The following is a 24,133-nucleotide window of genomic DNA, read 5'->3' on the forward strand; positions in this document are numbered from 1 at the left end:
GGGCTGGGGGTTGTGGGTTGTGGGTTGTTGCAGTGAGGAATGGAAGGTTCCCCCTTATCTTACCCAAGCCAGTTCCCGTCAGTATTCCAAGCCGTTAACGCACCACTTGAACGCGTTGAGCGGAGTGTCAACCCTTCTTCAATCATTCAGATTCTTTACAAGTTAAATAGGTCCTTCCATTTAAGGTAAGTATACCACGAATAAGCTGCTCATTTTGAATGAGACGTTCACTCTCCGCTCTAGAGCCATTTGTTCCTACGAGTGGAAATTTCCCATCTTATATTGTGAGGCGATCATGAACGTAGCCTGAACACTGCGTTAACCGCTCTTGTGACCCCCCACCCCTTCTTTCCGTAGGTAACGGATGGTGAGACAACGACAGGCCCCATGTAATAACCAACTTGAAGTAACGAGTGGCATCCCCTCAACAACAAAGCCCGAAAGTAGCAGTGTAGCACCTTGGAAGAAACCCAAATTCCTGTCAACCTCCCGGACCGTCTGCACTTCTTCATTGCTAAGTTGTTCCATTGAGGAGGTGCATGAAATAACTAGTAGCTAATCAAAGACTTGGGCTCGCACAACTGTATCAGGTGAGAAAAGAGGATCCCGGGATATCGCAGCAACTCTATCTTCATCCTTAACCCGTGAAACAGATCCCCACACTGCCAGGGCCGCCGGGGAAGAAGCAGGCAAAACAGCCCACCGGGATACAGTCCGTGAGGGAATTACAGGTTGCGGGGCAAGGAGCGGGCTGACGACCATTGAGCAGCTCCGACAGATCTCGTGAGACCCTGGGAGGAGAAGTGGCACCAGTGGAATAATCGGGATGCGGGAGATTGAGGGGGTTCCCTGGCGTGAGTATCGCATTCGCATCGGTGATAAGGCGGCCATCGATGTCTGGGTGCTCCAAGAGGTATTGTATGCCAAGGGCTACATCGACGCCGAGGGAACGAGCCTGACGCGCCAGGCCGGTGGCCAGTTCTTGGACTTGGTCCGGGTCCAACTGACGGTAATCGACCACGCTGATGTTGGGGGCGAAGCTCCGCAGGACACCATCTACGCCCAGGACAAAGACGCCTTGAGGATCGTAGCTGATGTTTGCTGATGCCTCATGAGCTGAGCCTGGAACATAGCGGAGGGCTGGGGGCTCTGTCTTGCTCTCGGGCAAGACAGGGGTGCCCAGGACCTAAGACAAGTCAGTCATGGTTGGTAGGAAGTTAGGTTTGAAGAGGGCAAGGACAGTATTCACCTGACATGCCCACAGGCAGACAAGGACAAGATGAGCGAAGAGGAACATGGCGGGAAGAGAGGACGGATGTCTGTGAAAGGAGTCAGTAGCGGGCGCAGTTGGAAGATCAATGTGCAAAATGTGTAGGACTGGGAACTTGAGAGCCTACATATAAAGCTAAGCTCAGAGTTGAACGCGGGAATTCAGCTGCCTTTTATACCTGATGCCCAACGCATTCTTTGGGAACTTCTCACTTGGTATATGCGTTGGCCCTCTTATCGAGTTCCCGCCAAGTGGTTTCATTGGAATCAAGTCCGAGTCCCGCATCCCAATCACCTGCAGGCCGGATGGCTTCGTCGGCTTACATGCGTATCTACACCTGCTGCGCCGGGGCAAGATCGGCAGACAGGTCCCATTCCATTATCCCCATTTCCACAATATCAATTGGCCTCTCTGCTCTCAGCATGACCGGTCTGACCGGTCAGCCCGGTCAGCGGAGACACCAACACGCTCCGGGCCCCAACTATGGCAGCAACGTGCCCATAGACGGTTGATATCCCGGAATCCACGACCCAGGCACCAAGGACTCCTTCGTAGCCATCTTATTCTATATTAGCAAGCCTGGCTGACCGCTGAAGTGTGATGCTATAGCTATCGTGGACTGGATCCACTGGGTCACTCTGGGTAGGTGTAGGTGAGGTGCTCACTAGTACTTTGTAGTTGTCCCCGAAGGTGGAGATACAGGACCTCAGAGAACTGCATGTGAGGGAAGGTCTGTAGCCAACCAGTAGCTCCACCAGTGCCGCGAACATATTGCTCAGGCGATGGTCCGGATAGGATAATAACCTCCTGGTCTCCCGGAAGCGGGGTCACGGCTGCCCTCAGATGAGCCGGAAGGTCCGGATGGAGCGGATGTTCTGCCTGACTGGCAGGGAGACGCAGAAGTGTGGTGGCCAGCTTGAATTCGAGCGGGTCCGGACCGTTGGCAAGCAATGCTCTCCTTCCCGCGTCCGTCTGGAAAAACCGCAGGATGGCCTGCTCGGTAGCCGTGTCGACGCTGCCAACAAACCACACCCAGTTCACCTCGTTGGGGGGCAAATCGATCCTCTCTAGGGTGATGGAGAGGGCAGCCGGGGCAAAGCCAAGCTCCTGGGCAACGAAGGAGAGAAGCTCGTGTCCATAGCGGCGGACCTGGTCGCAAAATCTTGACTGGATGGCAGGATCCATGTTCACGATGCAGGACGGGCTGATGTTTTCGACAATGGCATTTTTCAGCGAAAGGGAGTGCGAAGACGTTGCGAGGTTGCAAAGAAGTGATATTCCCGTCGGGGGCAAGTGCGACCCTGATAGGCAGGTAGGTAAACGGTGTGGGCCCAGGCACCATATATTTCCCTATCTCCCTGACCCTGACAAAATGCCCCTGTAGCAAGAGTACAGTCAGCAGTGCTGACTGCATCCCGATCTCAACTTCCTGTTATGTACACTCGGTCGAGTCGGTCCTTGAACTTGGCTACGCCCTTGATCGCGTTCCCCCTCGCATTCCATCTCGCACTCCCTCTCCCGACATTTCCATCATCCGGAACCTCTCGCACGGTGACGTGCTCAAGATGAGGAAACATAAGTACCTAGGGAATACTCCGTACATTATACTGATTATCATGTATCATGTTATTAAATATGGAGCTAGTATACTTTTAGTCTTACACTGAACGGAACCGCACAGGAGTGGAAAGGTGCCGACATATTCCCTTTGCCGCTGGCCTCATGCTTTCAATCCCTAGGCACTTATCGGCCCCGTTACCGCCCATCAACGAGTTTCCACGTGTGCTCAGCTATCCTTTGCATCTGCTCTTCTGTCCAGATTGCCTTGTTTCCGATCAAGCGGCCCTTATTGTCAATGTTGCTCCAGAATCTACCGTGATCATTGCCTTCCGCTGCAGACTTGGACACTCCATTCAGCAGATTGTTGGCACAAGTCTCTGGCGAAACAGCGATAAGGCTTCCCAGAGCCCATGCCGGAGCCCGTAAATACCAGGGCAAGTCTCTGAGAATGCCCGTCTTGACACCGCCGGGGTACGCATGCACAAAGTGTCGTGTATGATGGATGCCCTGCTGGCGCTGCTGGGCCGCCCACCACTGAATCATGGCGTCGTTCATGATCATGCAGTGGTTCGCTGCGTTTCCGAGGCTGAAATTCCTCTTCAGGTCGAGATCGTCCCAGTTGAGTTTGTCTGGGTTGCCGTATTTGCCGTCAAAGACTATGACCACCTTGGCGTCGTCTTTTAGTGCCGGGAGCAGCTCCCGGATCAGCAGCTGCTTGCCGTAGTAGTGCACGGCCATCTTGCGGTCGATACCCTCCGGTGTCTCGGTCCGTCCGGCCATGGTCATGATGCCTTGTGTCATGATGAGCAGGTCGAGCTGCTGCTGCTGGGCCGATTGCTTGAAGGCGTTTGCATACTGCTTGATTTGCTGCATCGACGATGCGTCCAGGGGGCGGAACTCAATGTTGGGATGTGGGATGCTCTGGGGCTTTGTACGGCCGCTGATGATGACTGATGATTTTGCTTCCGAGGCAATGCGGCATGCCATCGCGTAGCCGATACCGTTGGTACCTCCAACCACTAAGGCTCGTACGGCCATCTCGAAGGGATTGAAGAGTTAGGTGGAAGATCAAGAGCGGGTTCAATCCATCCGATGATCCGAGACCTAGATGCAGGATTTAGCAGCCAGGAGAATGTTGCTATGACGTGCAAATTGGCAAGAATTCATGGGAAGCTGTTATAGAAGGGTCAATTTTACTGTATATGTAGGTGAGATGGAGAGTTGAATTGGACTTGCGAACCCTTCACTGCCTTCAGAGTTAAGAGCGACGTAGGTGTGGTTGCCTAGGAGCTGAGCAAACGGAATTTTCAGGCTCGGTTATCCACTTCTGGATTTCATTGCAAACGTGCAGTCACAACCCGCAAGGTCGCTCGATTCATGGATATTTCACACTGCATTTCGAATCCGAGGATCGCAAAGAAACATACTTAGATCACAGAACCCCGGACAAGGACATTGAAGCAGCTTTTCTCGAGGTAAGGCGCGATGGGACATTGTCGACACATGGTGCATATTTAATAATCACGGTCCTCTGCAACCGGAATTAGTGGAACCAACTGGGAGACTCGGAGCCGGAGTTAAAGCGGCAGCCGGGATATGTGGGTCCACACTCCGGCTCACCCTGGTACTTTCAAAACATCATCCACAAAGACGACCTGCCCCGTGGCGATCGACTTGTTCGCAGCAATGCCTGTTAGGATCGATGCGGCCCCATCGACATGACTCGCCGCGCGCATGTACTCGTCCGTTACAGGCTCGCCAAAGAGATCCTGCAGCAGCACATTGTCACCGCCGCCGTGCGCCCCCTTGCTCTCGTCAATCGGGATTTCCCTCGGTGGTTCAAAGAGCGGTCTCAGGAGGATAGACCTCCTCTCAATAGAACCCTCCAACGACTGATCGCCCCCCGAGTTCACGTAGCTGTTCTCCACCACTTCCATCTCCAACCTGCCCCCCGTCCCGTTGAAGTTGACCCGGAACCCCTCCCAAGGCGCGTACGCCGTCAGGGAGTAGGTCATGACGGCCCCGTTGCGGTATTTGACCAGCACATTCATGGTGTCCTCGATGGTGATGCCGTCGCCGAAGACGCTCTGGTCGCGGTAGTAGCCGTCCTCGTGCTCGGCGTCGAGATACAGCGCCTTGAGCGTGGGGATGGTCTCGAGGTGCAGCGCAAACGGGTCCCCTTTTGCAACCTCGCTGCCGTGGGCGCGGCTGTAGAACCCCGTCACGCCGCGCCGCTCGGCGTTCTCCCTGCCGTAGAACCTGAGGTCGCCCTGGGCGTAGACGGACAGGGGTCGCGTCTGCAGCCAAAAATTGACCAGGTCAAAGTGGTGCGTGGCCTTGTGCACCAGCAGGCCGCCGCTGTTGCGCTTGTCGCGGTGCCAGCGGCGGAAGTAGTCGGCGCCGTGCGACGTGTTGAGCAGCCACTCAAAGTGCACCGACGTGACGGTGCCGATGGCCCCCGACCGCAGCAGCTCGTACACCTTGGTGTTGTGCGGCGCGTACCGGTAGTTGAAGGTGACGCGGACTGATCGTCCAGTGCGCTCGACGGCCGAGAAGATGTCCTCGCACCGCGCCGCGTCGATGGTCATGGGCTTCTCTGTCACCACATTGCAGCCCAAATCCAGCGCGCGCACAATGTAGATGTGGTGTGTGCGGTCGATGGTCGTGACGATCACCTCGTCCGGCTTGGTAACCGAGATCATCTTGTCAAAGTCGGCCGCGAGAAAGGTCGGGACGGGGTCGTGGCCGAGGGTCTGCAGCCGGCTGTTGGCGTAGTTCATGCGCGTCTGGTTGGTGTCGCAAAAGGCCACGATGCACGACGTCGCCCGGTAGTCGGTTGCGATGGCCGTGTAGAAGAAGCTGGACCGCCCGCCCGTGCCCACGAGGGCGTACCGCTTTTTCGTGGCCATGGTGGCAGAAGGACACTAGAAGCTACGAAAAGGCCCTCGGGGTGTTTCGGTGATGAGACCCCTAGATAACCTAAGGTCAAGGTACTAATGCTTCGGAGTCAACCCTTCATGCCACATGTTGATGAGGTGGGCTCAGTTGACGAGATGATCAACTGTAGCTCGGGTGACAAACTCTGCCTCGGCCGGAGATGTCCCAGGTCCCGACACTTAGCCTTAACCCGACTGGGGCCGGCGCCGATCCCCCACATGCGGGGAATTTTAGTTGTTTGCGGGGGTGGAGAGCAATAGGAAAGCTTATTCTATCTCCTTCAACCTCGTGCGAGACTTTGATAATTGATTCAATGTCATTATAATGCGTTGATAGTATGCAGGTATAATAGGTACTTAGGCAGATACTAGTTGGGCGGGAGATGCCGATTGAAGGTTACAGTAAATAGTACCCCTTTTACCCCTTTTTGCCCCTTTTTTTAATTTTTTTTTGGTTGTTTTGTCCTTCTCCTTCCTCAGTCTCTCTGCCTTATTCTCCCCCACATTCAGCCTGAATTACCCCAATCAATACCACAGGAGAGGAACTCGGGTTGAAAATCAGCAATGAAGATGCAGGTGAGTTGCAACGGGTGCAGGTCACACATCCTACCGGGCGGATGGATGGATCCCGAAATCCATGTGACCTGATCCTCTGCCGCTGTTAACACGAGCAGCTGGCTTCAATTGCCAATGATGGCCATTCTGTTCGGGATAGAAAGTAGCGACCGACTGGGCCTTGTGCCCTTGTTGTTCCATCAGTAAAATTTCTCGCGGCATGCATGCGTGTGATGTCTGATGTTTGGTTATTGTGCTTAACCCTTCTTATCTGAGAGATTCAAGACTTGCGGGCCCGATTGTGAGCCTTGATTCTCCAATCTCTGTAGGTATTGCTGCTTCTCTCGCGAACCTTACAAACACCTGGCGTCATGGGTGGTTCGGAGGGAAAGGCAGACGCGGCACAGCATGAGAATGGGGATGGGATCACTCCTGTCTCCAACAGTAACGCAGCTCCTAGGAACGAACTTCGAGACAAAGCAACCGAGTTCCTCGAGGCCCATGCCGCCGGTGACAGCTCCTTCACATACGAGGAGGAGAGGGCCGTGTTACGGCGGATTGACATGCGCATTCTACCCCTGATTCTTGGGGCGTACTTCTTTCAGCAGCTGGACAAGAGTTCGCTGAGGTGAGAACAACGAACACAGTAATGGTGTTTCCTCGGAGTGATGAGCTGATGGAGCCCACAACAACAGTTACGTGTCAATCTTTGGCATTAGCCAGGATGCCAAGCTGGTCGGCCAGCAGTACTCCTGGCTCGGCTCGATCTTGTACCTGGCTCAGCTGATAATGCAGCCGCTTGCCGCCTTTATTCTCGTCAAGTTGCCCACGGGCAAGGTTATCGCGAGCGCCATTTTCTTGTGGGGTGCCTCCCTAGCCATCATGTCCGCGTGCACAAACTTTGCTTCGCTACTGGGGCTGCGCTTCCTTCTCGGCTCATTCGAGGCCATGATTGCGCCCAGCTGCGTCGCCGTCACACAGATGTGGTGGCGCCGGAGCGAGCAGACGATGCGGACGAGCTACTGGAACGCTATGAATGGCATTACGGCCATTGTGGGTAGTTTGTTTACCTACGGGCTGGGTCATATTGAGAGCAGGGTGATGTTCAAGTACCAGATTATCTTCTTGTTCTGTGGCTTGTTGACTGTGGTGTACTCAGCGATTGTCTTTATCTTCATGCCCGACTCGCCTATGGAGGCCAAATATCTCACCGAGAGAGAGAAAGTGATTGCTGTGGAGAGATTGCGGGCAAATCAGATGGGGGTCGCGTCGAGGGAATGGCGATGGGACCATGTTTGGGAGACTCTGTTAGATCTCAAGACGTGGTGCTGGTTTGTGGCGATTGTGGCCATCTCGTATGTTCCCTGCTTTGTGGTCATAGCCAACCTAACTGAAGATGTTCGCTAACGGATCCATTGGATTCCAGCATTGCAAGCGGCGGCATTGGGACCTTTGGCAGTCTCATTGTCAAGGATTTTGGCTACACGAATTTCGAGGCCATCTTGTTCAACATCCCCTTTGGGGCCATTCAATTCATAGTCATCATTGGGTCCGGCTGGGTGGCAACGCACTTCCAGCACAAGGGTCTTACCATCACGGCCGTCAGCGTACTGCCTGTGGTTGGAACCATTCTCATGCTGTCTGTCTCCAGAGAGCACAAGGGTGTTTTGCTCTTTGGCTACTACCTAGTAAGCCTGCTTCCCGGACTTGAGATCGTTTTTTCCTTTAGTAGTAGCAACTAATGCGTGCATAGGTATCTTGCATGGCGGCCATCACACCCCTGATCTACGCCTGGCAGGCGCAAAACACAGGTGGTGACACCAAGAAAAAGTGCACGTCAGCTGTGGTCTTTGTTGGGATGTGCACGGGCAATGTCATCGGCCCGCAGCTGTATTCGGAAGATCAGAAGCCTCTCTATCGTTCGGGACTCATCTCCAATCTCATCATGTTTGCTCTGGTTGGCGGCATCTCGGCGTATGGTGCTCCCAAACCAAAAGTGTCATACAAGAAGTTTGCTAATAGTGTCACACTCCAGTATCATCCCAGTTTACCTCATGTTCCTCAACCGACAGCACGCCAAGCGGCGAGAGGAGCTTGGCAAGAGTGCGGTTCTCGTGGATGAGTCAATGATAGGCAACAATCAAATGGAAAGCAGCAAGGCTGGAGAGCTTGAAGACGGCGCGGCTGGCGGACACAGGAGGGTTAAGGCTCTCGATGAAGACAATGCCCTGCGAGACATGACCGATTTAAGGAATGAAGACTTTATATATGTGTATTGAAGCAGAGACTTGGATACCACTGGTATTTCCATGAATTAATAAAACTAAGGTGCTGGTTGCTGCTTCCCTTTCTCCCCGAAACTGAACCCATCGTGCGGTTGACAACTGGAAGGAACAGTAAGCCTTGTAGGTACTAGCACCTGAGGTAAAGAGACACCTTGACAGTTTTTTGCAAACTGTACATGGTACCTACGGTAGGTAACCATCTGAATACCTTCCCAAGGCACACAACAATCCGTCATAATCCGTTCATGTGCAAAGTATGTGCAGCCTTAACGCAAGCCGCCGGAGGCAAAATACTTACCTAGGTAGGTGAGAATGGATGGTTTGTCTTCTGCGCCTACCTATTTATGGACGAGTATCCTCCACAAGCTGACGATGGCTGACCGGAAGGAAGCATCAATGTGTGCCTGCCATTCTCGTGGCTTTTCCTTTTGTCATTGAGCTGATTGCCTTCAATCCATGATTAATTCCGTGCAGATTGATTACACGTAACTAACACATTGCCTTCATATACATATACTAGTTGTCTTCACACCTCCTTTGACATCCATCAACACCTTCGTACCCAGATTCTGGGGGTCGTCACTCACAGCACAATCTAGTTTCTCAACTGACTGCCTATTCTACGATTTTCAGTTCTTTCAGCTTTACAACTATCATAGGTAAGTCGTCGTCATCAACCTGAGCAGCAATTGCACAGGTACCTACCTGCATCCCTATATAGTCATACTTCGAAACTATGGGATCCCTGATAGAGAGGATCGCGATATATCTCCGGGGCGTCGACAACGGCTTGCTCCCATTCTCCTCCCTCTTTTGGAGGATCTGGACACCGCCCATTGGCCGCGGAGAGCGCTACCACTTCGAGGACTTTTTCGACGGCTACGACGGGGATATGCTATGGTCCATCGTCCCCCGTTCCTGGGCAACCGACGTTTGCTCCCCATTTTGAAGAAGATACCCTACCTGGATGTTGAGGACGTCAGGCGACCGTGGGAGGAGATGCCGGCCGAGCAGCGCCAACAGCGCGAGGAGTTCGTCATCGAGTCGACCATGGCCGCCTACCACAGTGATAAAGCCTTTTACACCCGCGATGCCATACGCCAGCTAGAGGAGCAGCTGCAGGCTGCCGAGCGGCCCAGAAACAGACCCGAATGGCGGCACAGGCTGCTTGATCGATGCTGGACCCCCAACAGAGCGTGGGTCAAGATCACTGATCTCGATGGCATCGTGCACCACAGAAGTGTCTGGATCCCAGGCATTGTTACACGAGATGGTGATGGTCATGCCTCGCGCAATGGGCGTACGCACATCAGATTCCGCACCATCCAGGAACTTACCATGCCCGACCCCGACTCCGACCCAGCTCGCGAGCCGTTTGTGTCCGACCAGCGGACATCCTCAGTAGCCTACACCCCAATTACCACAGTCTACCGCCTACACGAAGACGACATGGATGACAAGCTCACTGTTGGTGATGCCATCTTTGAGCAAGTGACTCTAGACGAGATGCAAGATCTACTCTCGCAATACAGGCAGTTCATCTCGCAGTCGAGTGAATGGCAGTCAATGGTCAGCTCGCTGGGTGCCACAAGGCAGTCTCTCAAGAGCGTTGACAATATTGTCTTCTTTTACGCCCTGGGCATGAGCGACGATTCCCTAGCTTGCAAGCGGGCATTATTCATGCTTGCCGTTGTCACGCATCTACGCGATCTCGTTGGCAGGCCGATCCCCATCTACGTGCCAGCATATGATCGCTTCCGGAAATGGAACGACGACGAGAAACAGCTCTTGCATGATAACTCGGTCATCTTGGTCGAGGCTAACGGCGAGCTCTTTCTCAAGATAAACGAGAATGCCGCTGTCGTCTCGTACCGCAACTGGAACCCGGTCAAGCAGGTGGTTGCCGACATGCGAAGCCAGCCGTGCTAATCTGCACCCCTGTATCGGAAGATGCGGACCAGGACTTTGCATACACGGTTGAGGAGCGTGATGGGCAGGCCGTAAAAGTTCCCAAGGTTGGGGCGCGCAACGTTCAATTCGGTAGTTCCCTGCGCATGCGGGACTAGGACTCCCCTAGGATCAGGAGACTACTGTCGAGGGACTATGACGGGTTCGCGTTGCCAGAGCTGCCTGGCCCGAACGTTCAAATGGCAGAGACGGATGATGGTTTTATACACGACCCGGCCATTATGATGTGTTATGTGCGGAAGGATGATGTCTGTTTCAAGGTTGAGTATCACTGATACCGCAAGGACACTTTCATGACATGGAGCTCCATGATGGATGCAGTGACTGGGACGGAGTTTCAATACCCCATTTCTATGAATAGGTACATAAGGTACCCGGATTGGAGTTAATACTGCTTTCAATACGTATTGCATGTATTCTGAGGTGCCCAAATAAGATCTGGTGCGGGCCACATACCTACGTTGTTGAAGGATATCTGGTGTCCAGCCTGAGCCAAGATAGGTGTCCCGGCCTCCCGGCGAGAAAAAGGGGCATCCATCAGCATTGTCGGCTCCCATTTATACCATGTTGGGGCCTAGACTACCTAGGTAGGTAGTCTACACGTCGCATCTAATCAAATGTCTGAGTTATAGTACTTGTGAACAAAACGTTTATCTCCCAAGCCCAACTGATTGTCCCCATTGGAGCCCGGGCTGGTGCCACCCACCTAGTATTGCCGGTATCCTCAGCCGAGAATTGTGATTCCAGGGACGCCCTATATTTCCGGAACTGCACCGCCGGCTGATACGTTTACTAGCTTGGCTATCACCATTTCCCCTTCAAGCTCGCGGAGCTAAGGCTAGGCAAATCTATCGGTTGAGGCAGACAACTGGAGGGTTACAATGGGCGCGGATCGCATTCATGATGACTGATATTGACCATGGTAGATATGGATAGACTCCAGCCAGCAACTCCTCAGAACTCTCTACACCTAAATTCATGATACGCCCCTTTTCTAGTTCGGTTCTGTTGTAGCGTTGTGGACGTGGCATGCTCTCCACGGCGAGATCTTCGTTCCTTCCAGAAATGGGGACCTTAAAGCAATTGCTCCTCCTTTGGAGCAACCCAATTGTCATTGCCTATAGCTTTCTTGCAGTCAACAGCGCCTTCAGCAAGACCATCACCGACAACCTTAACCTACTATCACCCCCAACTCACAATGTCAACCACTCACCAGCGTTAGCACACGCAGACACCCCAACCTTCCCAAGCTTCCTGCCTCCCCCGTCCCTCGACGCATGGTACTCCCCGCCTGCGGGCTGGGAATCAACCGCACCCGGCACAGTACTCCGCATCCGGCCGCACGCCTACCCAACCATCAACATCAGGCACTGCCGCGACACCTTCCAGCTGCTCTACCGCTCCTCCGACACGCACGGCAACCCAAGCTGGGCGGTGACCACCGTCTTTGTGCCCTCCTCCCATCCTGCAAAACCTAACAACAACAACACCACCACCACCACCACCACCACCACCAGCAGCAGCAGCAGTAACAGCAACAGCACAAACCCAGGACATGAAGTCATACGAGTAGTCTCGTACCAAGTCCCAAGCGACTCCGTCTCGCCCGACGCGGCACCGTCCTACCTCCTACAGGCGCTCGAACCGTACGGCGAAATGCGCGACCTGCTCGCGCGGGGGTGGTTTGTCGCGGTGCCGGATTACGAAGGACCCCAGGCAAGCTACTGCGCGGGCAAACAGGCCGGGTACGCGACGCTGGACGGGATCCGGGCGGTGCGCGACGCCGCGGCAAGCTTCCCACTCCTCCGCGACGAGTTTAACCTCCACTCCAATAGCACCATGCGCGCCGCTATCTGGGGGTACTCAGGCGGCGGGTTCGCGGGTGGGTTCGCCATGGAGCTGGTTTCGGCGTACGCGCCCGACTTGATTCCAGTTCCCCACGGGCAGGACGGGAACGGGAATGAGGGTGGGGTGCTTGTTGGCGCCGCAGTGGGCGGGCCGAGTCCGAACCTCACGACCGTTTTTCAAGCCATGAACGGGCGTGACACGGCCGGGCTGGCGCTGGCGTCCCTTGTGGGCGTCACCATGCAGTGGCCTGAAGTGAGGAGCTTCATGCTCTCGCGGTTGAAGCAGGCCGGACCGTACAATGCCACGGGATTCCTGGCCGTGGAGAAGATGTCAGGAGTGCAGGCGCTGATGGCGTACTCCAAGCATGATGTGTACGGGTACTTTGAGGGCGGGGAGAGGGATGTTTGGGACCCGGTGATGCAAAAGGTGGTTGATGCTGATGCTGTAATGGGCGTGCACGGCGCACCGCCAAGGGAGGTGCCCGTGTTTGTGTATAAGGCTGTGGCTGATGAGATGAGCGCCGTGGAGGAGACGGATGAGCTGGTACGCGCTTACTGCGCAGGCGGCGGCAGAGTGCTCTATCACCGGAATGAGCTGGGCGGACACAACGACGAACTGTGGAGTGGGAGGTTAAGGACGATGGATTTCCTGGCTCACATCCTGGATGACAAGAGGAGCGACAACTTCACCCTGCCGGGGGTGGGTTGCCGAACAGAGAACGTGAGGGTGCCGCTTGATGTTTTGGGCCTGCTGCCGGACTGGTGGTTCACAGGGACGCCTCGGAAGTAACCAGGTCATGTAGAAGTGAATGGTATCATTGCGAACCCAGGAATCAAAACTCCAAGTGTCTTAATCAATGCTCAAGGCGCTGCCCGCTGTAAGTTAGACGACTTCATTTGGGCGAGATACTAAGCCCAGCGGTATCCAAAACCAGAGACTGATAGTTAACAGACAATCCATCGATTACCATATATCTTAATTCCGTTCTTCATACCAAGCCTAATTCTTGTCATTCATAAACCTCTGCAGCCAAGGATTGCGGCCAGTGAAGCTCCGGATCTTCTTGCCAAAAATCCTGTAACAATAATGTTAGTATCGATCCAGTCCAGCCTTCATATGCGGTCAAACTCACCAAAGCGGGATTGTCAGCATCATGACGAAGACGAACAGCGACCCCAGAATGCAAAAGACAATTAGCGGACCCTGGGCCGCCAACCACGAGTTGACAAAGTACGTGAGGCCAAAGGTCAGCAGGTTCCTGGCGTTGATGGCCACAAATGCCTCCTCGTTGTGCTCGCGGTAGCTGTCGACGACATAGCCAAACACACAAGTGGATGCAAAGACCAGACTCATGTTGGCGAAGCCGAAGCATAGCACGGGACCTACCCAGTGCGTCTGGTACTGAACTGTTGCTCCAAAGCCGAAAAAGCCGACGACACCGAGGATTGTGGCAGGAATAATGAGCGGGAGTCGAAACTCTGGCTCATAAACGCCCTTGTTCTTCTTGGTAAGGTAGAGGCAGATCCAGTCGTTAAGGGGTCCGGAAATCACCTCGCCAATAATGGTCATGATGAACGGAGACAGACTGATCAGGCCGGTCTGACTGACGGTGAAGTTATACGGCGGTGCAACAAAGATGACGCCGTTGACGACCGAGAAAACGACGATCCAGGTAAGCACAGTTCCTGACACCTATTAGCTCTGAAGACAAGAACACCGAATGAGCCAGGTCTTACCATAGACCAAGAAACCCCACATCACCGCCGGGTAGAACAGCATGATGACTGGGCGAAGGAAGGGCTTCCAGCCCGGGGCGTGAGAGTAGCGGCCCGTAAAGACGCGCAACGACTGCCAGTACGAACGCCTCTTTGTCGGCGTTGACGGCCTTCCCACTCCCTCTTGATGTGTAGCCTGAACCTCCTTCTCGTCTGTCACATCCTCCTTGTCACTACCGACCGCCGCAATGACCAGATTCCTCCGGTACGCCGTCTCTGGCACAAGGAAGATGACTGCCAGCATCAGCACGCCAAAGAAGATGGCGCAGACGCCAAACGTCCATTGGTAGCCGTCCCGTTCGATGATGTACCCGGCCACGAGAGCACCGCCACTAATACCCGTCAAGAGGAACAGGTTCCAAACGGCAATGCGCGTGGCACGCTCGTGGACAAAGTACATGTCACCAATGGTGCATTGCACCAGAACCTCGTACGGCGCCATGCCGAAGCCGGCAATGACGCGGCTAGCCAGGAACGAGGGGTACTCCCCAACGGCGGCGCCCCAGACGCTCGTGGCAAACATGATCATGATCGCCCCGATGTATACCGGGCGGCGACCGATAATCTTGGCCAGTGGGTTGGTGATGAAGAGGGCGAGGCCGATGGTGAGAATGAGCCAGGCAGTTGACTGCGAGAGGACATCGATCGTGATGTTGAGTTTGGCGGCGACGGGGACGAAGCCCGGCCCAAGCATCGGACCGTAAGCGCCGACGACCGCGGCCGACAGGCCGACGATGAAGAGGATCATCTCTTTTTGCCTGGTATGCCATCCCTGTTAGTGTGTGCTCTGGCGTGTGAGGAATGGTTTGGTGGAGTAAAGCGGAAACGAACCATTGGGGCCACTGTCAGTCCAAGTAGGTTAGTATCAGGCGTTTGGGGACATGATTACCAGCAGTGGCTGTAGACGACTTACATTTAACGGATCATTCGGATCGTCTGAAGGCTGGGGAACGAGAATGACGTCCTTGTATCGACCTTTTCCGTGTTTCAGCCGCTCCCGGGGGACCTCGGAGTACTCGGGTGGTAGGTCATCCTGATCGGCCAGGATAGCTTGGGAGAGCCGCCAAGAATGTGTCAGTGGATTTCTTCTGAAGGGAATAGCACGGTGTTGAAAGAGTTCTTGTTGTTGTGTTGCGATTTGGGGAGCTTTCTGACTTTGGAGATGGTGCGTGCAACTGCCGTGTGGAGGAGCTTTTGGTATTGGGGAAGGAAGCATGGAGTTACTTACCCGTGCCAGGCACGACTTCCATCTTTTTGCAGTCCAGAATTCCGAAAGGCATCTTGCCAGCTACAGTTACCCCACAAAATGTCGACAAAAACCTGCTCACAAGAGAATACCAACACCCTCGGAACCGGGTCGCTCTAGACGAGAGAGTTCGGTGGGGATGTTGTTAGTATATGTAGACAACCGGCGCCAATTTGGGGTCTGGGGAAATCTGGGGAAGCGTTGAAACGGTGAGGAGAAGATTGGGGGACCCGGTCAGCAAGCATCTTGCCTAATACCGTCATGGACAAGTGTATATCAGAACATCCCGGAGATGGTTTTCCCAATCCCTCCCGTTCCCAATCTCTGGAAAAGCTCGGCTCTTGATTAATTCCATGCACTGTAAGCTGACCACGATGCAATGCAACCTGCGAGAGTGCCAGACCCGACAAACCCTGGATGCATGCAAGTGCCGAGATACCTTTAAACCAGTCTCCTAGACTCCTGGACAGCCCGTGTCCATTGTCCCCCGTCACCGCTATGCTTCCAGGCTTGCTCGCTGGAAGGGTACCCGGAGAATGATGCGGTTGCCGCGCCAGCGAATGCTTTCCGCAAAGACAATCACCTATGATCCTACTATCTCCTATCGGACCACAGCAGGTACCGTACCTCTAACATAGGGTATCTGATACCTTGAGTCGATGCCGGTACTACAGAATTGCAGTGATCACACCATGTTAGCCTGCAAGTTGATTCTGTTAATTCGCTTGCTAGCAGGTGGGTGAAGAGATAGTTTGGATAGCATTTACTTCCCTGCCCACCCACTTGTTATCTCAAAGAGCACTAACAGCCTGTCTTGGCAGCCCATCAAATTGCTAGGAGTTAGGGGCTGCCAATAGGTAACGAATCCGGCCTTTTTTGACGGGAATGTATTGCCGGTATTGCTGCTCTGTGTTGGATGTGGCTGCTGGGTTGGAGAGCTGCTCTGGTACGCGTTTGTCCAGGTACAGTTAACCGGACCTTCCATGCAGCTGTTTCAATGCTAACTGGTTGTATCAGAAGCTGTGGCACTATTGATCAGCCATGCCATTGAACCATGTCGAATCCGATTTTCAGCTGGCAGACGATCCTGTGCGTGTCTCTGCGGTCCATTTTACGCGTTCCGCTTGCGCCAGGCCTGCTCGTCCGGGTCCTCGGCCGGGTCCTCGGCCTTTGGTCAAACAGACCGTGACCAACAGGACTCGGAGTAGACTCCGGAAGACTACGGAGGTACCTATCTTGCAATTCGTAGTATTTTGGAGCACGTTGCGAGGCAGTGTTGCCAATACGGCGAGCAACGTACCTGATAGCAGAATGGCCATTGAAGCTAAATCTCAACCGAGAACTTGAAGAGAGTGTGCACTTGCAGCACTTCCTACTTCCTAGCAACCTTGAGCCTGCAGCCGCAATCGAGTCCCGTCAGGAGATGGGAGATCAAACTTGATCAAGGTCTGAGATCATGAATTGGCAATGTGAATGAAATGAACCCGGGCCTCCACGTGTAAGCACGCGACAATGAGCGCGTTGGCAGCACGTCAGGGACGTGGACGTGGTGACGTGGTGAAGAGCCAGCGGCTGCCAGCCAAGGAAGAGAAAGCCGGGGACTGGGCCGAGTGGCTGAGGCTTAGTGGCTGAGGAAGCAGAGTGGAGCATTCTGCCCCACTCTCCAGTGGTTGCTGAGCAGCTGGGTTAGGCCCCGAGGGCCCTCAACCCCTGATTTTTAATTACTGGTTTAAGGGCTTGAATGAACGTCGCTGAACTTCTCGAACATGAACACAACACGGCTGCACCGGCGCAAATTGACGACATCTTTTACGTAAGTACAGTACAGTACATACTCCTACAATACATTTGACGCGTCGGCTCTACGAGAATTGGCCATCATGGAGGAGTTTCGAAACAATCGCCAACCCCAACCCTCTACGAGTTCAAAATCCGGCAGTAAAACGGCCGCCCCAGAAACAAAGCGCTCTCGCGTCGTTGTTTCGCAGTCGAAACGAGGTTGCGTGACTTGCAAGTACGGACCATTCACGGGCATTTCGGCGCTCGTTTGATTGACCAGCTGCAGGACACGCCGGGTCAAGTGTGACGAGCAAAAGCCTCTTTGTCGACGATGCGTCCAAGCAGGTCGACTCTGTGGCGGCTACAGCCACGAAAGCCAATTATCTGGGGCCTTGCAACCTGCTCTGAAAATCGGCATCAGAACAGACAACCATACAGAGAGGCTAAGCTATCTTGCAGCTCAAGTGCTGTCTTTGGACAACGACGGCCGCCCGCTGCAACAGGACTGTGTCTGGGGCCGCATATTTGTCCAGCTCTCGAACCAAGTCGAATGTGTTAAGGCCGCTGCTGCTGCGTTTGGCGCTGCGTATGAATCATCGCTCAACAACGCCATTGCGAAAGGATCTTCTTCTGCCTGGCGTTACTACGGCTCGGCTCTGACAACGCTTCAGTCGGATCTGAACAGCAAAGCTGCTGGCCGAGAGTCCTTGGCTCTGGCATCAATGATCCTAGCTTGCGTTGAGATACTCAGCCAACATGAGCGAAATGCATTAACCCATTTCCTTGGGGCCGTACAGATCCTAACCCAGACCTATCAGAGTTGCCATGGAGTTCCGCCTACTGACATTCTTGACAAGATTAATGACGAGCTAGTCAGAATCAACCTCTTGATCGGCAGCTATGCCTTGTCCCAGACGCCGTCAGCCATGTTCCTGGACTTTCAGGAAATAGACATTGGGAACGATGCGTTTCGTGAGCCGGAGCTTGCCATCAACACCGCGATGCTCTGCCTTCACCGATCGTATCAATTCATTGAGTCGGCTGCCCGGCTGCGGTATACATATCCTAGCTGGAAAGAGCAGGATCCTGTCATGTGCAAGGGTCAATCTGACGCTGTGACCGAATGCCGTTCGGTTCTTGATGGCCTTACAGCTGTTGCCACGAGACTGCAAGCACGCTATTCGGGCGCGGCGTCCACACGGCGAGAATCCGAGGAGCTGGCAGAGATCTATGCCATTCGCGCACAACTGAGGTCAACTATAATTTTCCTCCTGTGTGCACACAGCCCATTCCAAACGGCATACGATGAACATCTGGACGAATTCCGAGCTGTGGTTAGCGATGCTGCCGCGTCAGCGCGTCTGATGCGGCGGGCGAAGCCCGGCGTTTACAAACGCTTCTCGACGCGTCCAGGCATTGTTGGGCCCCTCTTCATCGTGAGTATGAAGTGCAGGGATACGCCGCTGCGTGCTTTAGCAACGACGATGCTCAACGAACAAGGTCGCGAGGGGCCTACCGATGGACGAATCATGGCGGCAATTGGTGCTCGACTAGCTTCTCTTGAGACATCGGCGTGCAACACTTCTTCCCCTTGTACTACTTTAGCTGCCTGCGACGTTCTGGAAGGTCAGAGGGTCCACGGCTACGGGGTCTCCCCTCCAAGAGTGGATGGTGATGGCCGTTCCGTCGTTGACGTTCGTTTCAGCCGGCCAAAGGTGCCGCTCTTGCTGGGATGGGGTCAGGTTGATTACTCATGCCTGGATAACTGGACCTTCTGGTCGGAAGCTATCGATATATAGACTTGTTCAACCGCCCAGCCCCGTCACAAGCCCGTGTAACCACCTACAAAACCCGCTCATCCTGATGCCTCATGGGTGTATGGGGGGTCATTTACATGCTTCTGGCGTCGCCACTTAGAGCGCCTCTACACCTTCATAAGTCACTAATTCATGTACACCCACGGGGAAACCTCCCAGGTGCTCCGTCCCAGATGCGCCAGTTTTACCTGTGCGTGGAAACTTTCGCTCACAGCTGCTCCCAACGAGAAGCGCGTTCCGCGCTGAGAAATCCCGATGTCGACCACAAGATTACCACGGCCGCGCCTATGAAACCATGCTTCAACGATGTCACAAACGTCTAGAAATTGCCTGCGTCGACATGAGGCACAGCTGCGAGAGCTAGCATCATTAGGGGTGGGCGGATTATCGAGCTACGGAATGGAACGAGGCAGACCACAACAAGACCGAGATGGGCTCCACAAATATTGCTTCGGTGATTCGATACATCAGCAATAGCCCGAAGGTAAGTTAAGGTACCTAGGTAAGTATGTACAATACAGTATGTATGTACCCCCTACACATCGTAACCTGCCCCTGAATCCAGGGGTACATACAGTGGTACTAAACTCAGCCCAAGCTCCACAAACACCGAGCTGACCTCCACTGGTATTCCCGTTGTACTTGCACAACACGCACTAGCAGTGTAATCACTGAGGTCTGTGAAATGGACGTTGAGCAGTCTAGCCGCTACTCACCATGGGTTTGGGTGGGATCGCACGCCTATATAAACCACGTAGGACCTCGAGCTGAGAACCCGGGAAAGAGTAGACCATTGCAAGGAGCCAAAGAGGAACGGAAACAGATCGCTTACTGGCACCTTTCTTGGTTTGCGAAAAGTTGTCTTACCTCACGCCTGAGAGTCTCCAAACACTGCAGTTCCGGCACAGCGATACTTGCAGACATGCAGGCTGCTCGTATGCTTCCAGTTCTTCTCTCCTTGCTCGCCAACACGGCTGCAGGGTACCTCGTCCCGAACCCGGGCGGTAAATACAATGTCACCTTGACAACGGGCTCTCTGATCGACTACAGCCGCAATGACCCCTATGCCGCAACTCCAACGCCTCGGGCGTTGATGCTGTCCGTCTTTCAACCTGCGAAGTGCGCATCCACTGTGCCCGTCCCTTCTATGCCCAACATAACCGCCGACTACCAGGGGCCATTCCTCCAAGAGACCTTCAACATATCCGCCAACCTCACACCTCTCTTCCGAGAAGCTCGTCTGCCAGTGTGTTCGGACCATCCCATGATTTCCCGCCGCTGTACGCCCCTAGAGGACGGCCCAGTCCTGCTCTTCTCCCCTGGCTACAGCATCCCGCGCCTCTATTACAATGTCCTCGCCTCCTCCATCGCCAGCGAAGGCTTCACAGTCATCACCATCGACCACCCGGGGGACGCCAACATCATCATCTATCCCGATGGCCACGCAGTGTTCAACAACGAGTCCATACTGAACAGCCCAACCTGGGACGAGTATCCTCGTGCCGCCGATGCCTCATTTGTAATCGACCAGCTGAGCAACGCAACCGCCATGGCCGAGCTGCTGCCCCGACGCGGGGCCCAACAGTTCCGGACAGACCGTGTCGCCATGCTGGGACACTCTGTGGGCGGCGCATCGGCCATCATTGCTGCCAGCCGGGACCCGCGTATTCGTGGCGCGATCAACTGGGACGGCACCATCTTCGGATCGCCGCCTGCTTCGGGGCAGGACCATGATCATCCAGTGCAAAGCATGTCCCAGCCGGTGCTCTTCATGTCTCATCAAAACTATGCCGATCCCAGCTGGATGGCCGCGTGGCCGCGGCTCAAGGGGCCGAAGATGGCCGTCTACGTCGCAAACACGACGCACTACACATTCTCGGACATCCCCTCGCTGTTCCAGGCGGCCGGGCAGACCACGGAGCCATTCGCACATCTGCTAGGCACAATTGCGCCGGATGAGATGGTGCGCATCCTGACGGCGTATACGACTGCATGGTTGAAGGGGGTGTTTGAAGCCCAGGATGGGCACCTGCTGCTGCAGTGGCAGGAGCCCGGCGATTTTCCGCAGGTTTCAATCATGATGAGAGGCAACCTTTAGAGGTTTGAAAATGGATCCCGAGATAGGCGCAGCTTGCTGTTTTGATCGCGCGTGCGAGAATTGGTTCAGGAATCCTCAGCCCTTTGGGCAGTAACATGGACACTTTCCGATACTGACAGGCAACGGAGCAATCACTGTCCGGCGGTTATCATGTGACGACAGGTCTTGTATCTTCAAGTATTACCCCACGCAGGTATTGTCAGGCCGGATTTTGAGAATCCTCCAATATATGCATCTTACCCACTTATGCCATAGGCTCTCTGCAGGGCTACTTGGCGCTGGTATCAACGGCGAACAACCGTACCCTCCGTACTAAGCTACCTCCGAGCCGTATTGCAGGCCTTGGTAAACTCTCTGAGAAGGGCCTATCAGGCACAAAGTGTGTCAGCAAACGCTAATCATGGGCATCCCGGGGGTAATGCCTAGATGTATTGTTGCTTGGGGTTGAGCATACATCGAAATCGTGGTGAGCCAGCGATCTGAATTCGGGTCTCCTGTCTAGCTTCAGCTCTGTGATCCTCGGGCTTCTGATACCGAAGGCTATCTTTGCTAGAAAGCGGGGATCATCGCGTATAGATGTTGCTTTGAGAACATCTTTGATCGACGCAGGTGTCGTCGGACTCAATGGTCGAGAAGGTGGCTTCACGGGTTTCCCCGTCATGCAGTAGGTACAGTGCCCACATTTGGCTTTTCCCTCAGGGAGGCCCATGCCAAAGTGCTTTGTGAGAGCACGGTTGAAACATTCCTAGCCCGTGATCAGGTTTTGCACCTGGTGACTTCGCTTTACTGCGTCCTCCTCCCTGCTTTCGAGGTCGCGGTATAGCTTAGCAAGGACGGTGTCTATCTCAGGATTCGTCCGTGGAAGCCTTTTCTGGACGATATACCTGTTGATCAACCCACTCGCCTGCAGCTTGATGTGACCGCGGTCATTCAACTCGGTAAGCTTCCTGACGATATCCACGCGGGTGATACCGCCACCAGAAGCTCTAGCAGCAGCGTTGACGCCTATGTCATGGTACTTGAATTTTTTAACCGCACTGGAAAGAATGGCCTGCGCCTCTGCACTTTTGTCATTTCTGAGCACTGGAAAGTAGATTGACATAGCCTCGAACTTGTGCGTCGTAAACTCTGGCGTAGTGGCACGGAAAAGGCCGAAATGCTTCTCGAGAGTGGCATAGATGACGTTGAGTGTGGTCGGACGGATGTCGGAGTCCCGTGTCTGCTCAGTATGGCTGACTTTGAAGATTTCGCCGACTGACAGCCCAGCCGCGGCTCTTGTGAAGATGTCTACGAGAAGACGTCGTACGGACTGCCCAGAAGGCAAATCTCCACGGGCGAAAACCTCGCCGAGATAGTATGCGCTCGGTGAAAGGTAGAACATGCATCGACTGGGCTTACCGTCTCTCCCGGCGCGGCCGATTTGCTGGCTATACTCTTCAATACTGTTGGACAAATCCCAGTGGACGACGTTCCGGATATCGGGCTTGTCGATACCCATGCCGAACGCAATTGTAGCACAGATCTTGAGGGGCGTCAGCAATCTGTACTACCTCAGAAACAGTAAATACAAACATGAGGCTTACGATGTCGATTCTGTTTGCCATAAAGCCATCTTGGATTGACTGCTTTTCTTCGGTTTTCATGCCTGCATGGGAAGCTGCCGCGTTGAACCCTTGTTTAGTAAGAACATCGGCATGGGTCTCGGCCTGTTGTTGCAGCGCGACATAAACGAGCGTCGGGCCTGGATTAGCAAGCAAATATCTGAAGAGAGTTTCAAATCTGACGTCGCTTTCTCCTTTGGCCCGAAAGCCTAGCAGCCGGAATAGCAGCGCGTCGGCAGAACCTTCCTTGACATCTATTGTTTCGGCCTCAAGAGTAAGACTGCCGTATATCAGTCAGTTGAGTAAAAAGTCACCGAGTTACCAGGGCTAGGAGAACACTTCGTACTTAGGCCTGTACGGTGATGTCCGAATGACACACTGCGGCTGGATCTTGAACGCTTTGCGAATGTCTCCGGCAACCTTTGGCGTAGCTGTGGCCGTGAGACAGATGACACGCTCAGCTTTGATCTCCTCGGCAAAGCGAGCGACTATGTGGGAGAAAAGTCAGGCTGAGGCCATTCTGGGACTGTGAGTTCCGTGGTGATCTTACCTTTCAGATAATCCGGTCGGAAGGAATGGCCCCACTGAGCACCTGTGTCAGTCAAAGTCAAGGTAGGGAAAGCGGAGCGAGAAAGCTTGCCTCTGAGACGCAGTGTGCCTCGTCCACTGCAAGTAATCTGATGCCACCTGCGACCTCTTTGATGCTCTCGATAAAGCCTTCATTGTTGAGTCTTTCGGGAGCGCAGTAGAGGATACGCAACTGACCGCGACGCAAACTCGCGTAGATGGTCTGCAAGTCGCCTCATTTCTTGCTGGAGTCTATACTATCGGCCGCGATCCCCCTTTTGCGCAGGGCGTCGACTTGGTCCTTCATCAAAGCTATCAGCGGGGATACCACCAGGGTAACACCCGCATTTTCTGGCTTCCTCGAGCCGTCTGCCGCGTCCACTCGGGAAACGCGATTGCCGGAATCTACAAAAATGTCGGTGCTTGACCGGGTGAGGCGGGATTCAGTAGCAAACTTACTTGGAAACATAGCGATTTCCCTGCACCTGTTGGGAAGATGACAAGGGCATTCTCGCCGGCCAGTATCCGCTGGATCGCATTGGCCTGCTCGTGCCGGAAAGACTCGTAGCCGAACTTTTCTTTGAGAATGCGATTGGCGATGTCGGAGTAGCTTTGCTTCGAGGCGGAGGAGGCGGACACCTCGTCGAAATGGCAGCTCTTTTGACGCTTGGTGGGCCGTTCCAGTTCGGCCTGCTCGGCCTGCTCGGCCTCATCTAGATCCTCGAAAATATTGTCTCCGTAATCCGAGGAGTCAGAAAATCCCATGGTCACTGATTCACTGCTTCAACTGTTGAACGGTGCAGTGTATGCCGCAGAAGAAGGACAGGA

The 24,133-nt window shown here is 54.1% G+C and overlaps 11 protein-coding genes across 11 annotated transcripts; 5 read left to right on the top strand and 6 right to left on the bottom strand.

The window, feature by feature from the left end:
* Nucleotides 1–637: 637 nt before the first annotated feature.
* On the bottom strand, nt 638–1,297 carry N656DRAFT_768548 (uncharacterized protein; the record flags this gene model as incomplete). The annotated part of the gene is made up of 2 exons (XM_064813632.1): nt 638–1,186; nt 1,250–1,297. 2 exons carry the CDS (start codon nt 1,295–1,297, stop codon nt 638–640), a joined length of 597 nt encoding a protein of 198 aa, XP_064669979.1.
* Nucleotides 1,207–2,593, bottom strand: N656DRAFT_89167 (uncharacterized protein). The gene is made up of 3 exons (XM_064819386.1): nt 1,936–2,593; nt 1,398–1,829; nt 1,207–1,319 (listed from the first exon to the last, which is right to left on the bottom strand). The coding sequence occupies exons 1-2, from the start codon at nt 2,453–2,455 to the stop codon at nt 1,669–1,671; spliced, it is 681 nt and encodes a 226-aa protein (XP_064669980.1). The 5' UTR covers nt 2,456–2,593; the 3' UTR covers nt 1,207–1,319; nt 1,398–1,668.
* Nucleotides 2,594–2,981: 388 nt separating this feature from the next.
* Nucleotides 2,982–4,318, bottom strand: N656DRAFT_89191 (NAD(P)-binding protein). Its single transcript, XM_064819387.1, has 2 exons — nt 4,258–4,318; nt 2,982–3,934 (listed from the first exon to the last, which is right to left on the bottom strand). Exon 2 carries the CDS (start codon nt 3,866–3,868, stop codon nt 3,026–3,028), a length of 843 nt encoding a protein of 280 aa, XP_064669981.1. The 5' UTR covers nt 3,869–3,934; nt 4,258–4,318; the 3' UTR covers nt 2,982–3,025.
* N656DRAFT_89237 (oxidoreductase family protein) lies at nt 3,983–5,833 on the bottom strand. The gene is made up of 3 exons (XM_064819388.1): nt 4,451–5,833; nt 4,071–4,361; nt 3,983–4,003 (listed from the first exon to the last, which is right to left on the bottom strand). Exons 1-2 carry the CDS (start codon nt 5,737–5,739, stop codon nt 4,352–4,354), a joined length of 1,299 nt encoding a protein of 432 aa, XP_064669982.1. The 5' UTR covers nt 5,740–5,833; the 3' UTR covers nt 3,983–4,003; nt 4,071–4,351.
* Nucleotides 5,834–6,692: 859 nt separating this feature from the next.
* N656DRAFT_709706 (MFS general substrate transporter) lies at nt 6,693–8,600 on the top strand (the record flags this gene model as incomplete). The annotated part of the gene is made up of 5 exons (XM_064811615.1): nt 6,693–6,949; nt 7,017–7,676; nt 7,757–8,009; nt 8,075–8,295; nt 8,357–8,600. 5 exons carry the CDS (start codon nt 6,693–6,695, stop codon nt 8,598–8,600), a joined length of 1,635 nt encoding a protein of 544 aa, XP_064669983.1.
* Nucleotides 8,601–9,503: 903 nt separating this feature from the next.
* N656DRAFT_768553 (uncharacterized protein) lies at nt 9,504–10,535 on the top strand (the record flags this gene model as incomplete). Its single annotated transcript, XM_064813633.1, has 1 exon — nt 9,504–10,535. One exon carries the CDS (start codon nt 9,504–9,506, stop codon nt 10,533–10,535), a length of 1,032 nt encoding a protein of 343 aa, XP_064669984.1.
* Nucleotides 10,536–11,524: 989 nt separating this feature from the next.
* On the top strand, nt 11,525–13,413 carry N656DRAFT_779275 (LIP-domain-containing protein). Its single transcript, XM_064815160.1, has 2 exons — nt 11,525–13,299; nt 13,374–13,413. The coding sequence occupies exon 1, from the start codon at nt 11,640–11,642 to the stop codon at nt 13,209–13,211; it is 1,572 nt and encodes a 523-aa protein (XP_064669985.1). The 5' UTR covers nt 11,525–11,639; the 3' UTR covers nt 13,212–13,299; nt 13,374–13,413.
* On the bottom strand, nt 13,317–15,703 carry N656DRAFT_89382 (MFS general substrate transporter). The gene is made up of 6 exons (XM_064819389.1): nt 15,426–15,703; nt 15,111–15,247; nt 15,029–15,039; nt 14,159–14,955; nt 13,555–14,107; nt 13,317–13,497 (listed from the first exon to the last, which is right to left on the bottom strand). Exons 1-6 carry the CDS (start codon nt 15,475–15,477, stop codon nt 13,422–13,424), a joined length of 1,626 nt encoding a protein of 541 aa, XP_064669986.1. The 5' UTR covers nt 15,478–15,703; the 3' UTR covers nt 13,317–13,421.
* Nucleotides 15,704–17,184: 1,481 nt separating this feature from the next.
* On the top strand, nt 17,185–19,036 carry N656DRAFT_753304 (uncharacterized protein). Its single transcript, XM_064813057.1, has 2 exons — nt 17,185–17,457; nt 17,509–19,036. The coding sequence occupies exons 1-2, from the start codon at nt 17,324–17,326 to the stop codon at nt 19,019–19,021; spliced, it is 1,647 nt and encodes a 548-aa protein (XP_064669987.1). The 5' UTR covers nt 17,185–17,323; the 3' UTR covers nt 19,022–19,036.
* A 730-nt stretch (nt 19,037–19,766) lies between these two features.
* On the top strand, nt 19,767–21,321 carry N656DRAFT_779278 (alpha/beta-hydrolase). Its single transcript, XM_064815161.1, has one exon. It carries the CDS (start codon nt 19,962–19,964, stop codon nt 21,135–21,137), a length of 1,176 nt encoding a protein of 391 aa, XP_064669988.1. The 5' UTR covers nt 19,767–19,961; the 3' UTR covers nt 21,138–21,321.
* Nucleotides 21,296–24,070, bottom strand: N656DRAFT_805751 (ATP-dependent DNA helicase; the record flags this gene model as incomplete). The annotated part of the gene is made up of 9 exons (XM_064818336.1): nt 21,296–21,502; nt 21,592–21,882; nt 21,925–22,659; nt 22,721–22,984; nt 23,078–23,226; nt 23,289–23,322; nt 23,379–23,528; nt 23,601–23,710; nt 23,761–24,070. The coding sequence occupies 9 exons, from the start codon at nt 24,068–24,070 to the stop codon at nt 21,455–21,457; spliced, it is 2,091 nt and encodes a 696-aa protein (XP_064669989.1). The 3' UTR covers nt 21,296–21,454.
* Nucleotides 24,071–24,133: the final 63 nt, after the last annotated feature.

Source organism: Canariomyces notabilis, assembly GCF_033297395.1.
Source record: "Canariomyces notabilis strain CBS 508.74 unplaced genomic scaffold N656scaffold_11, whole genome shotgun sequence".
NCBI classification, from domain to species: Eukaryota; Fungi; Ascomycota; class Sordariomycetes; order Sordariales; family Chaetomiaceae; genus Canariomyces; species Canariomyces notabilis.

What these genes read in the sequence shown, in the direction of transcription:
- N656DRAFT_89167 (XM_064819386.1), bottom strand. Translation starts at nt 2,455, where the DNA reads ATGGATCCTGCCATCCAGTCAAGATTTTGCGACCAGGTCCGCCGCTAT. An exon ending in GGGACAACTACAAAGTACTA is followed by an intron (nt 1,830 to 1,935) that starts GTGAGCACCTCA and finishes ATATAGAATAAG; the next exon opens with ATGGCTACGAAGGAGTCCTT.
- N656DRAFT_89191 (XM_064819387.1), bottom strand. Translation starts at nt 3,868, where the DNA reads ATGGCCGTACGAGCCTTAGTGGTTGGAGGTACCAACGGTATCGGCTAC.
- N656DRAFT_89237 (XM_064819388.1), bottom strand. Translation starts at nt 5,739, where the DNA reads ATGGCCACGAAAAAGCGGTACGCCCTCGTGGGCACGGGCGGGCGGTCC.
- N656DRAFT_779275 (XM_064815160.1), top strand. Translation starts at nt 11,640, where the DNA reads ATGGGGACCTTAAAGCAATTGCTCCTCCTTTGGAGCAACCCAATTGTC.
- N656DRAFT_89382 (XM_064819389.1), bottom strand. Translation starts at nt 15,477, where the DNA reads ATGCCTTTCGGAATTCTGGACTGCAAAAAGATGGAAGTCGTGCCTGGC. An exon ending in GGAAGTCGTGCCTGGCACGG is followed by an intron (nt 15,248 to 15,425) that starts GTAAGTAACTCC and finishes GGCTCTCCCAAG; the next exon opens with CTATCCTGGCCGATCAGGAT. An exon ending in GTGGGGTTTCTTGGTCTATG is followed by an intron (nt 14,108 to 14,158) that starts GTAAGACCTGGC and finishes AATAGGTGTCAG; the next exon opens with GAACTGTGCTTACCTGGATC.
- N656DRAFT_753304 (XM_064813057.1), top strand. Translation starts at nt 17,324, where the DNA reads ATGGAGGAGTTTCGAAACAATCGCCAACCCCAACCCTCTACGAGTTCA. An exon ending in CGAGGTTGCGTGACTTGCAA is followed by an intron (nt 17,458 to 17,508) that starts GTACGGACCATT and finishes GACCAGCTGCAG; the next exon opens with GACACGCCGGGTCAAGTGTG.
- N656DRAFT_779278 (XM_064815161.1), top strand. Translation starts at nt 19,962, where the DNA reads ATGCAGGCTGCTCGTATGCTTCCAGTTCTTCTCTCCTTGCTCGCCAAC.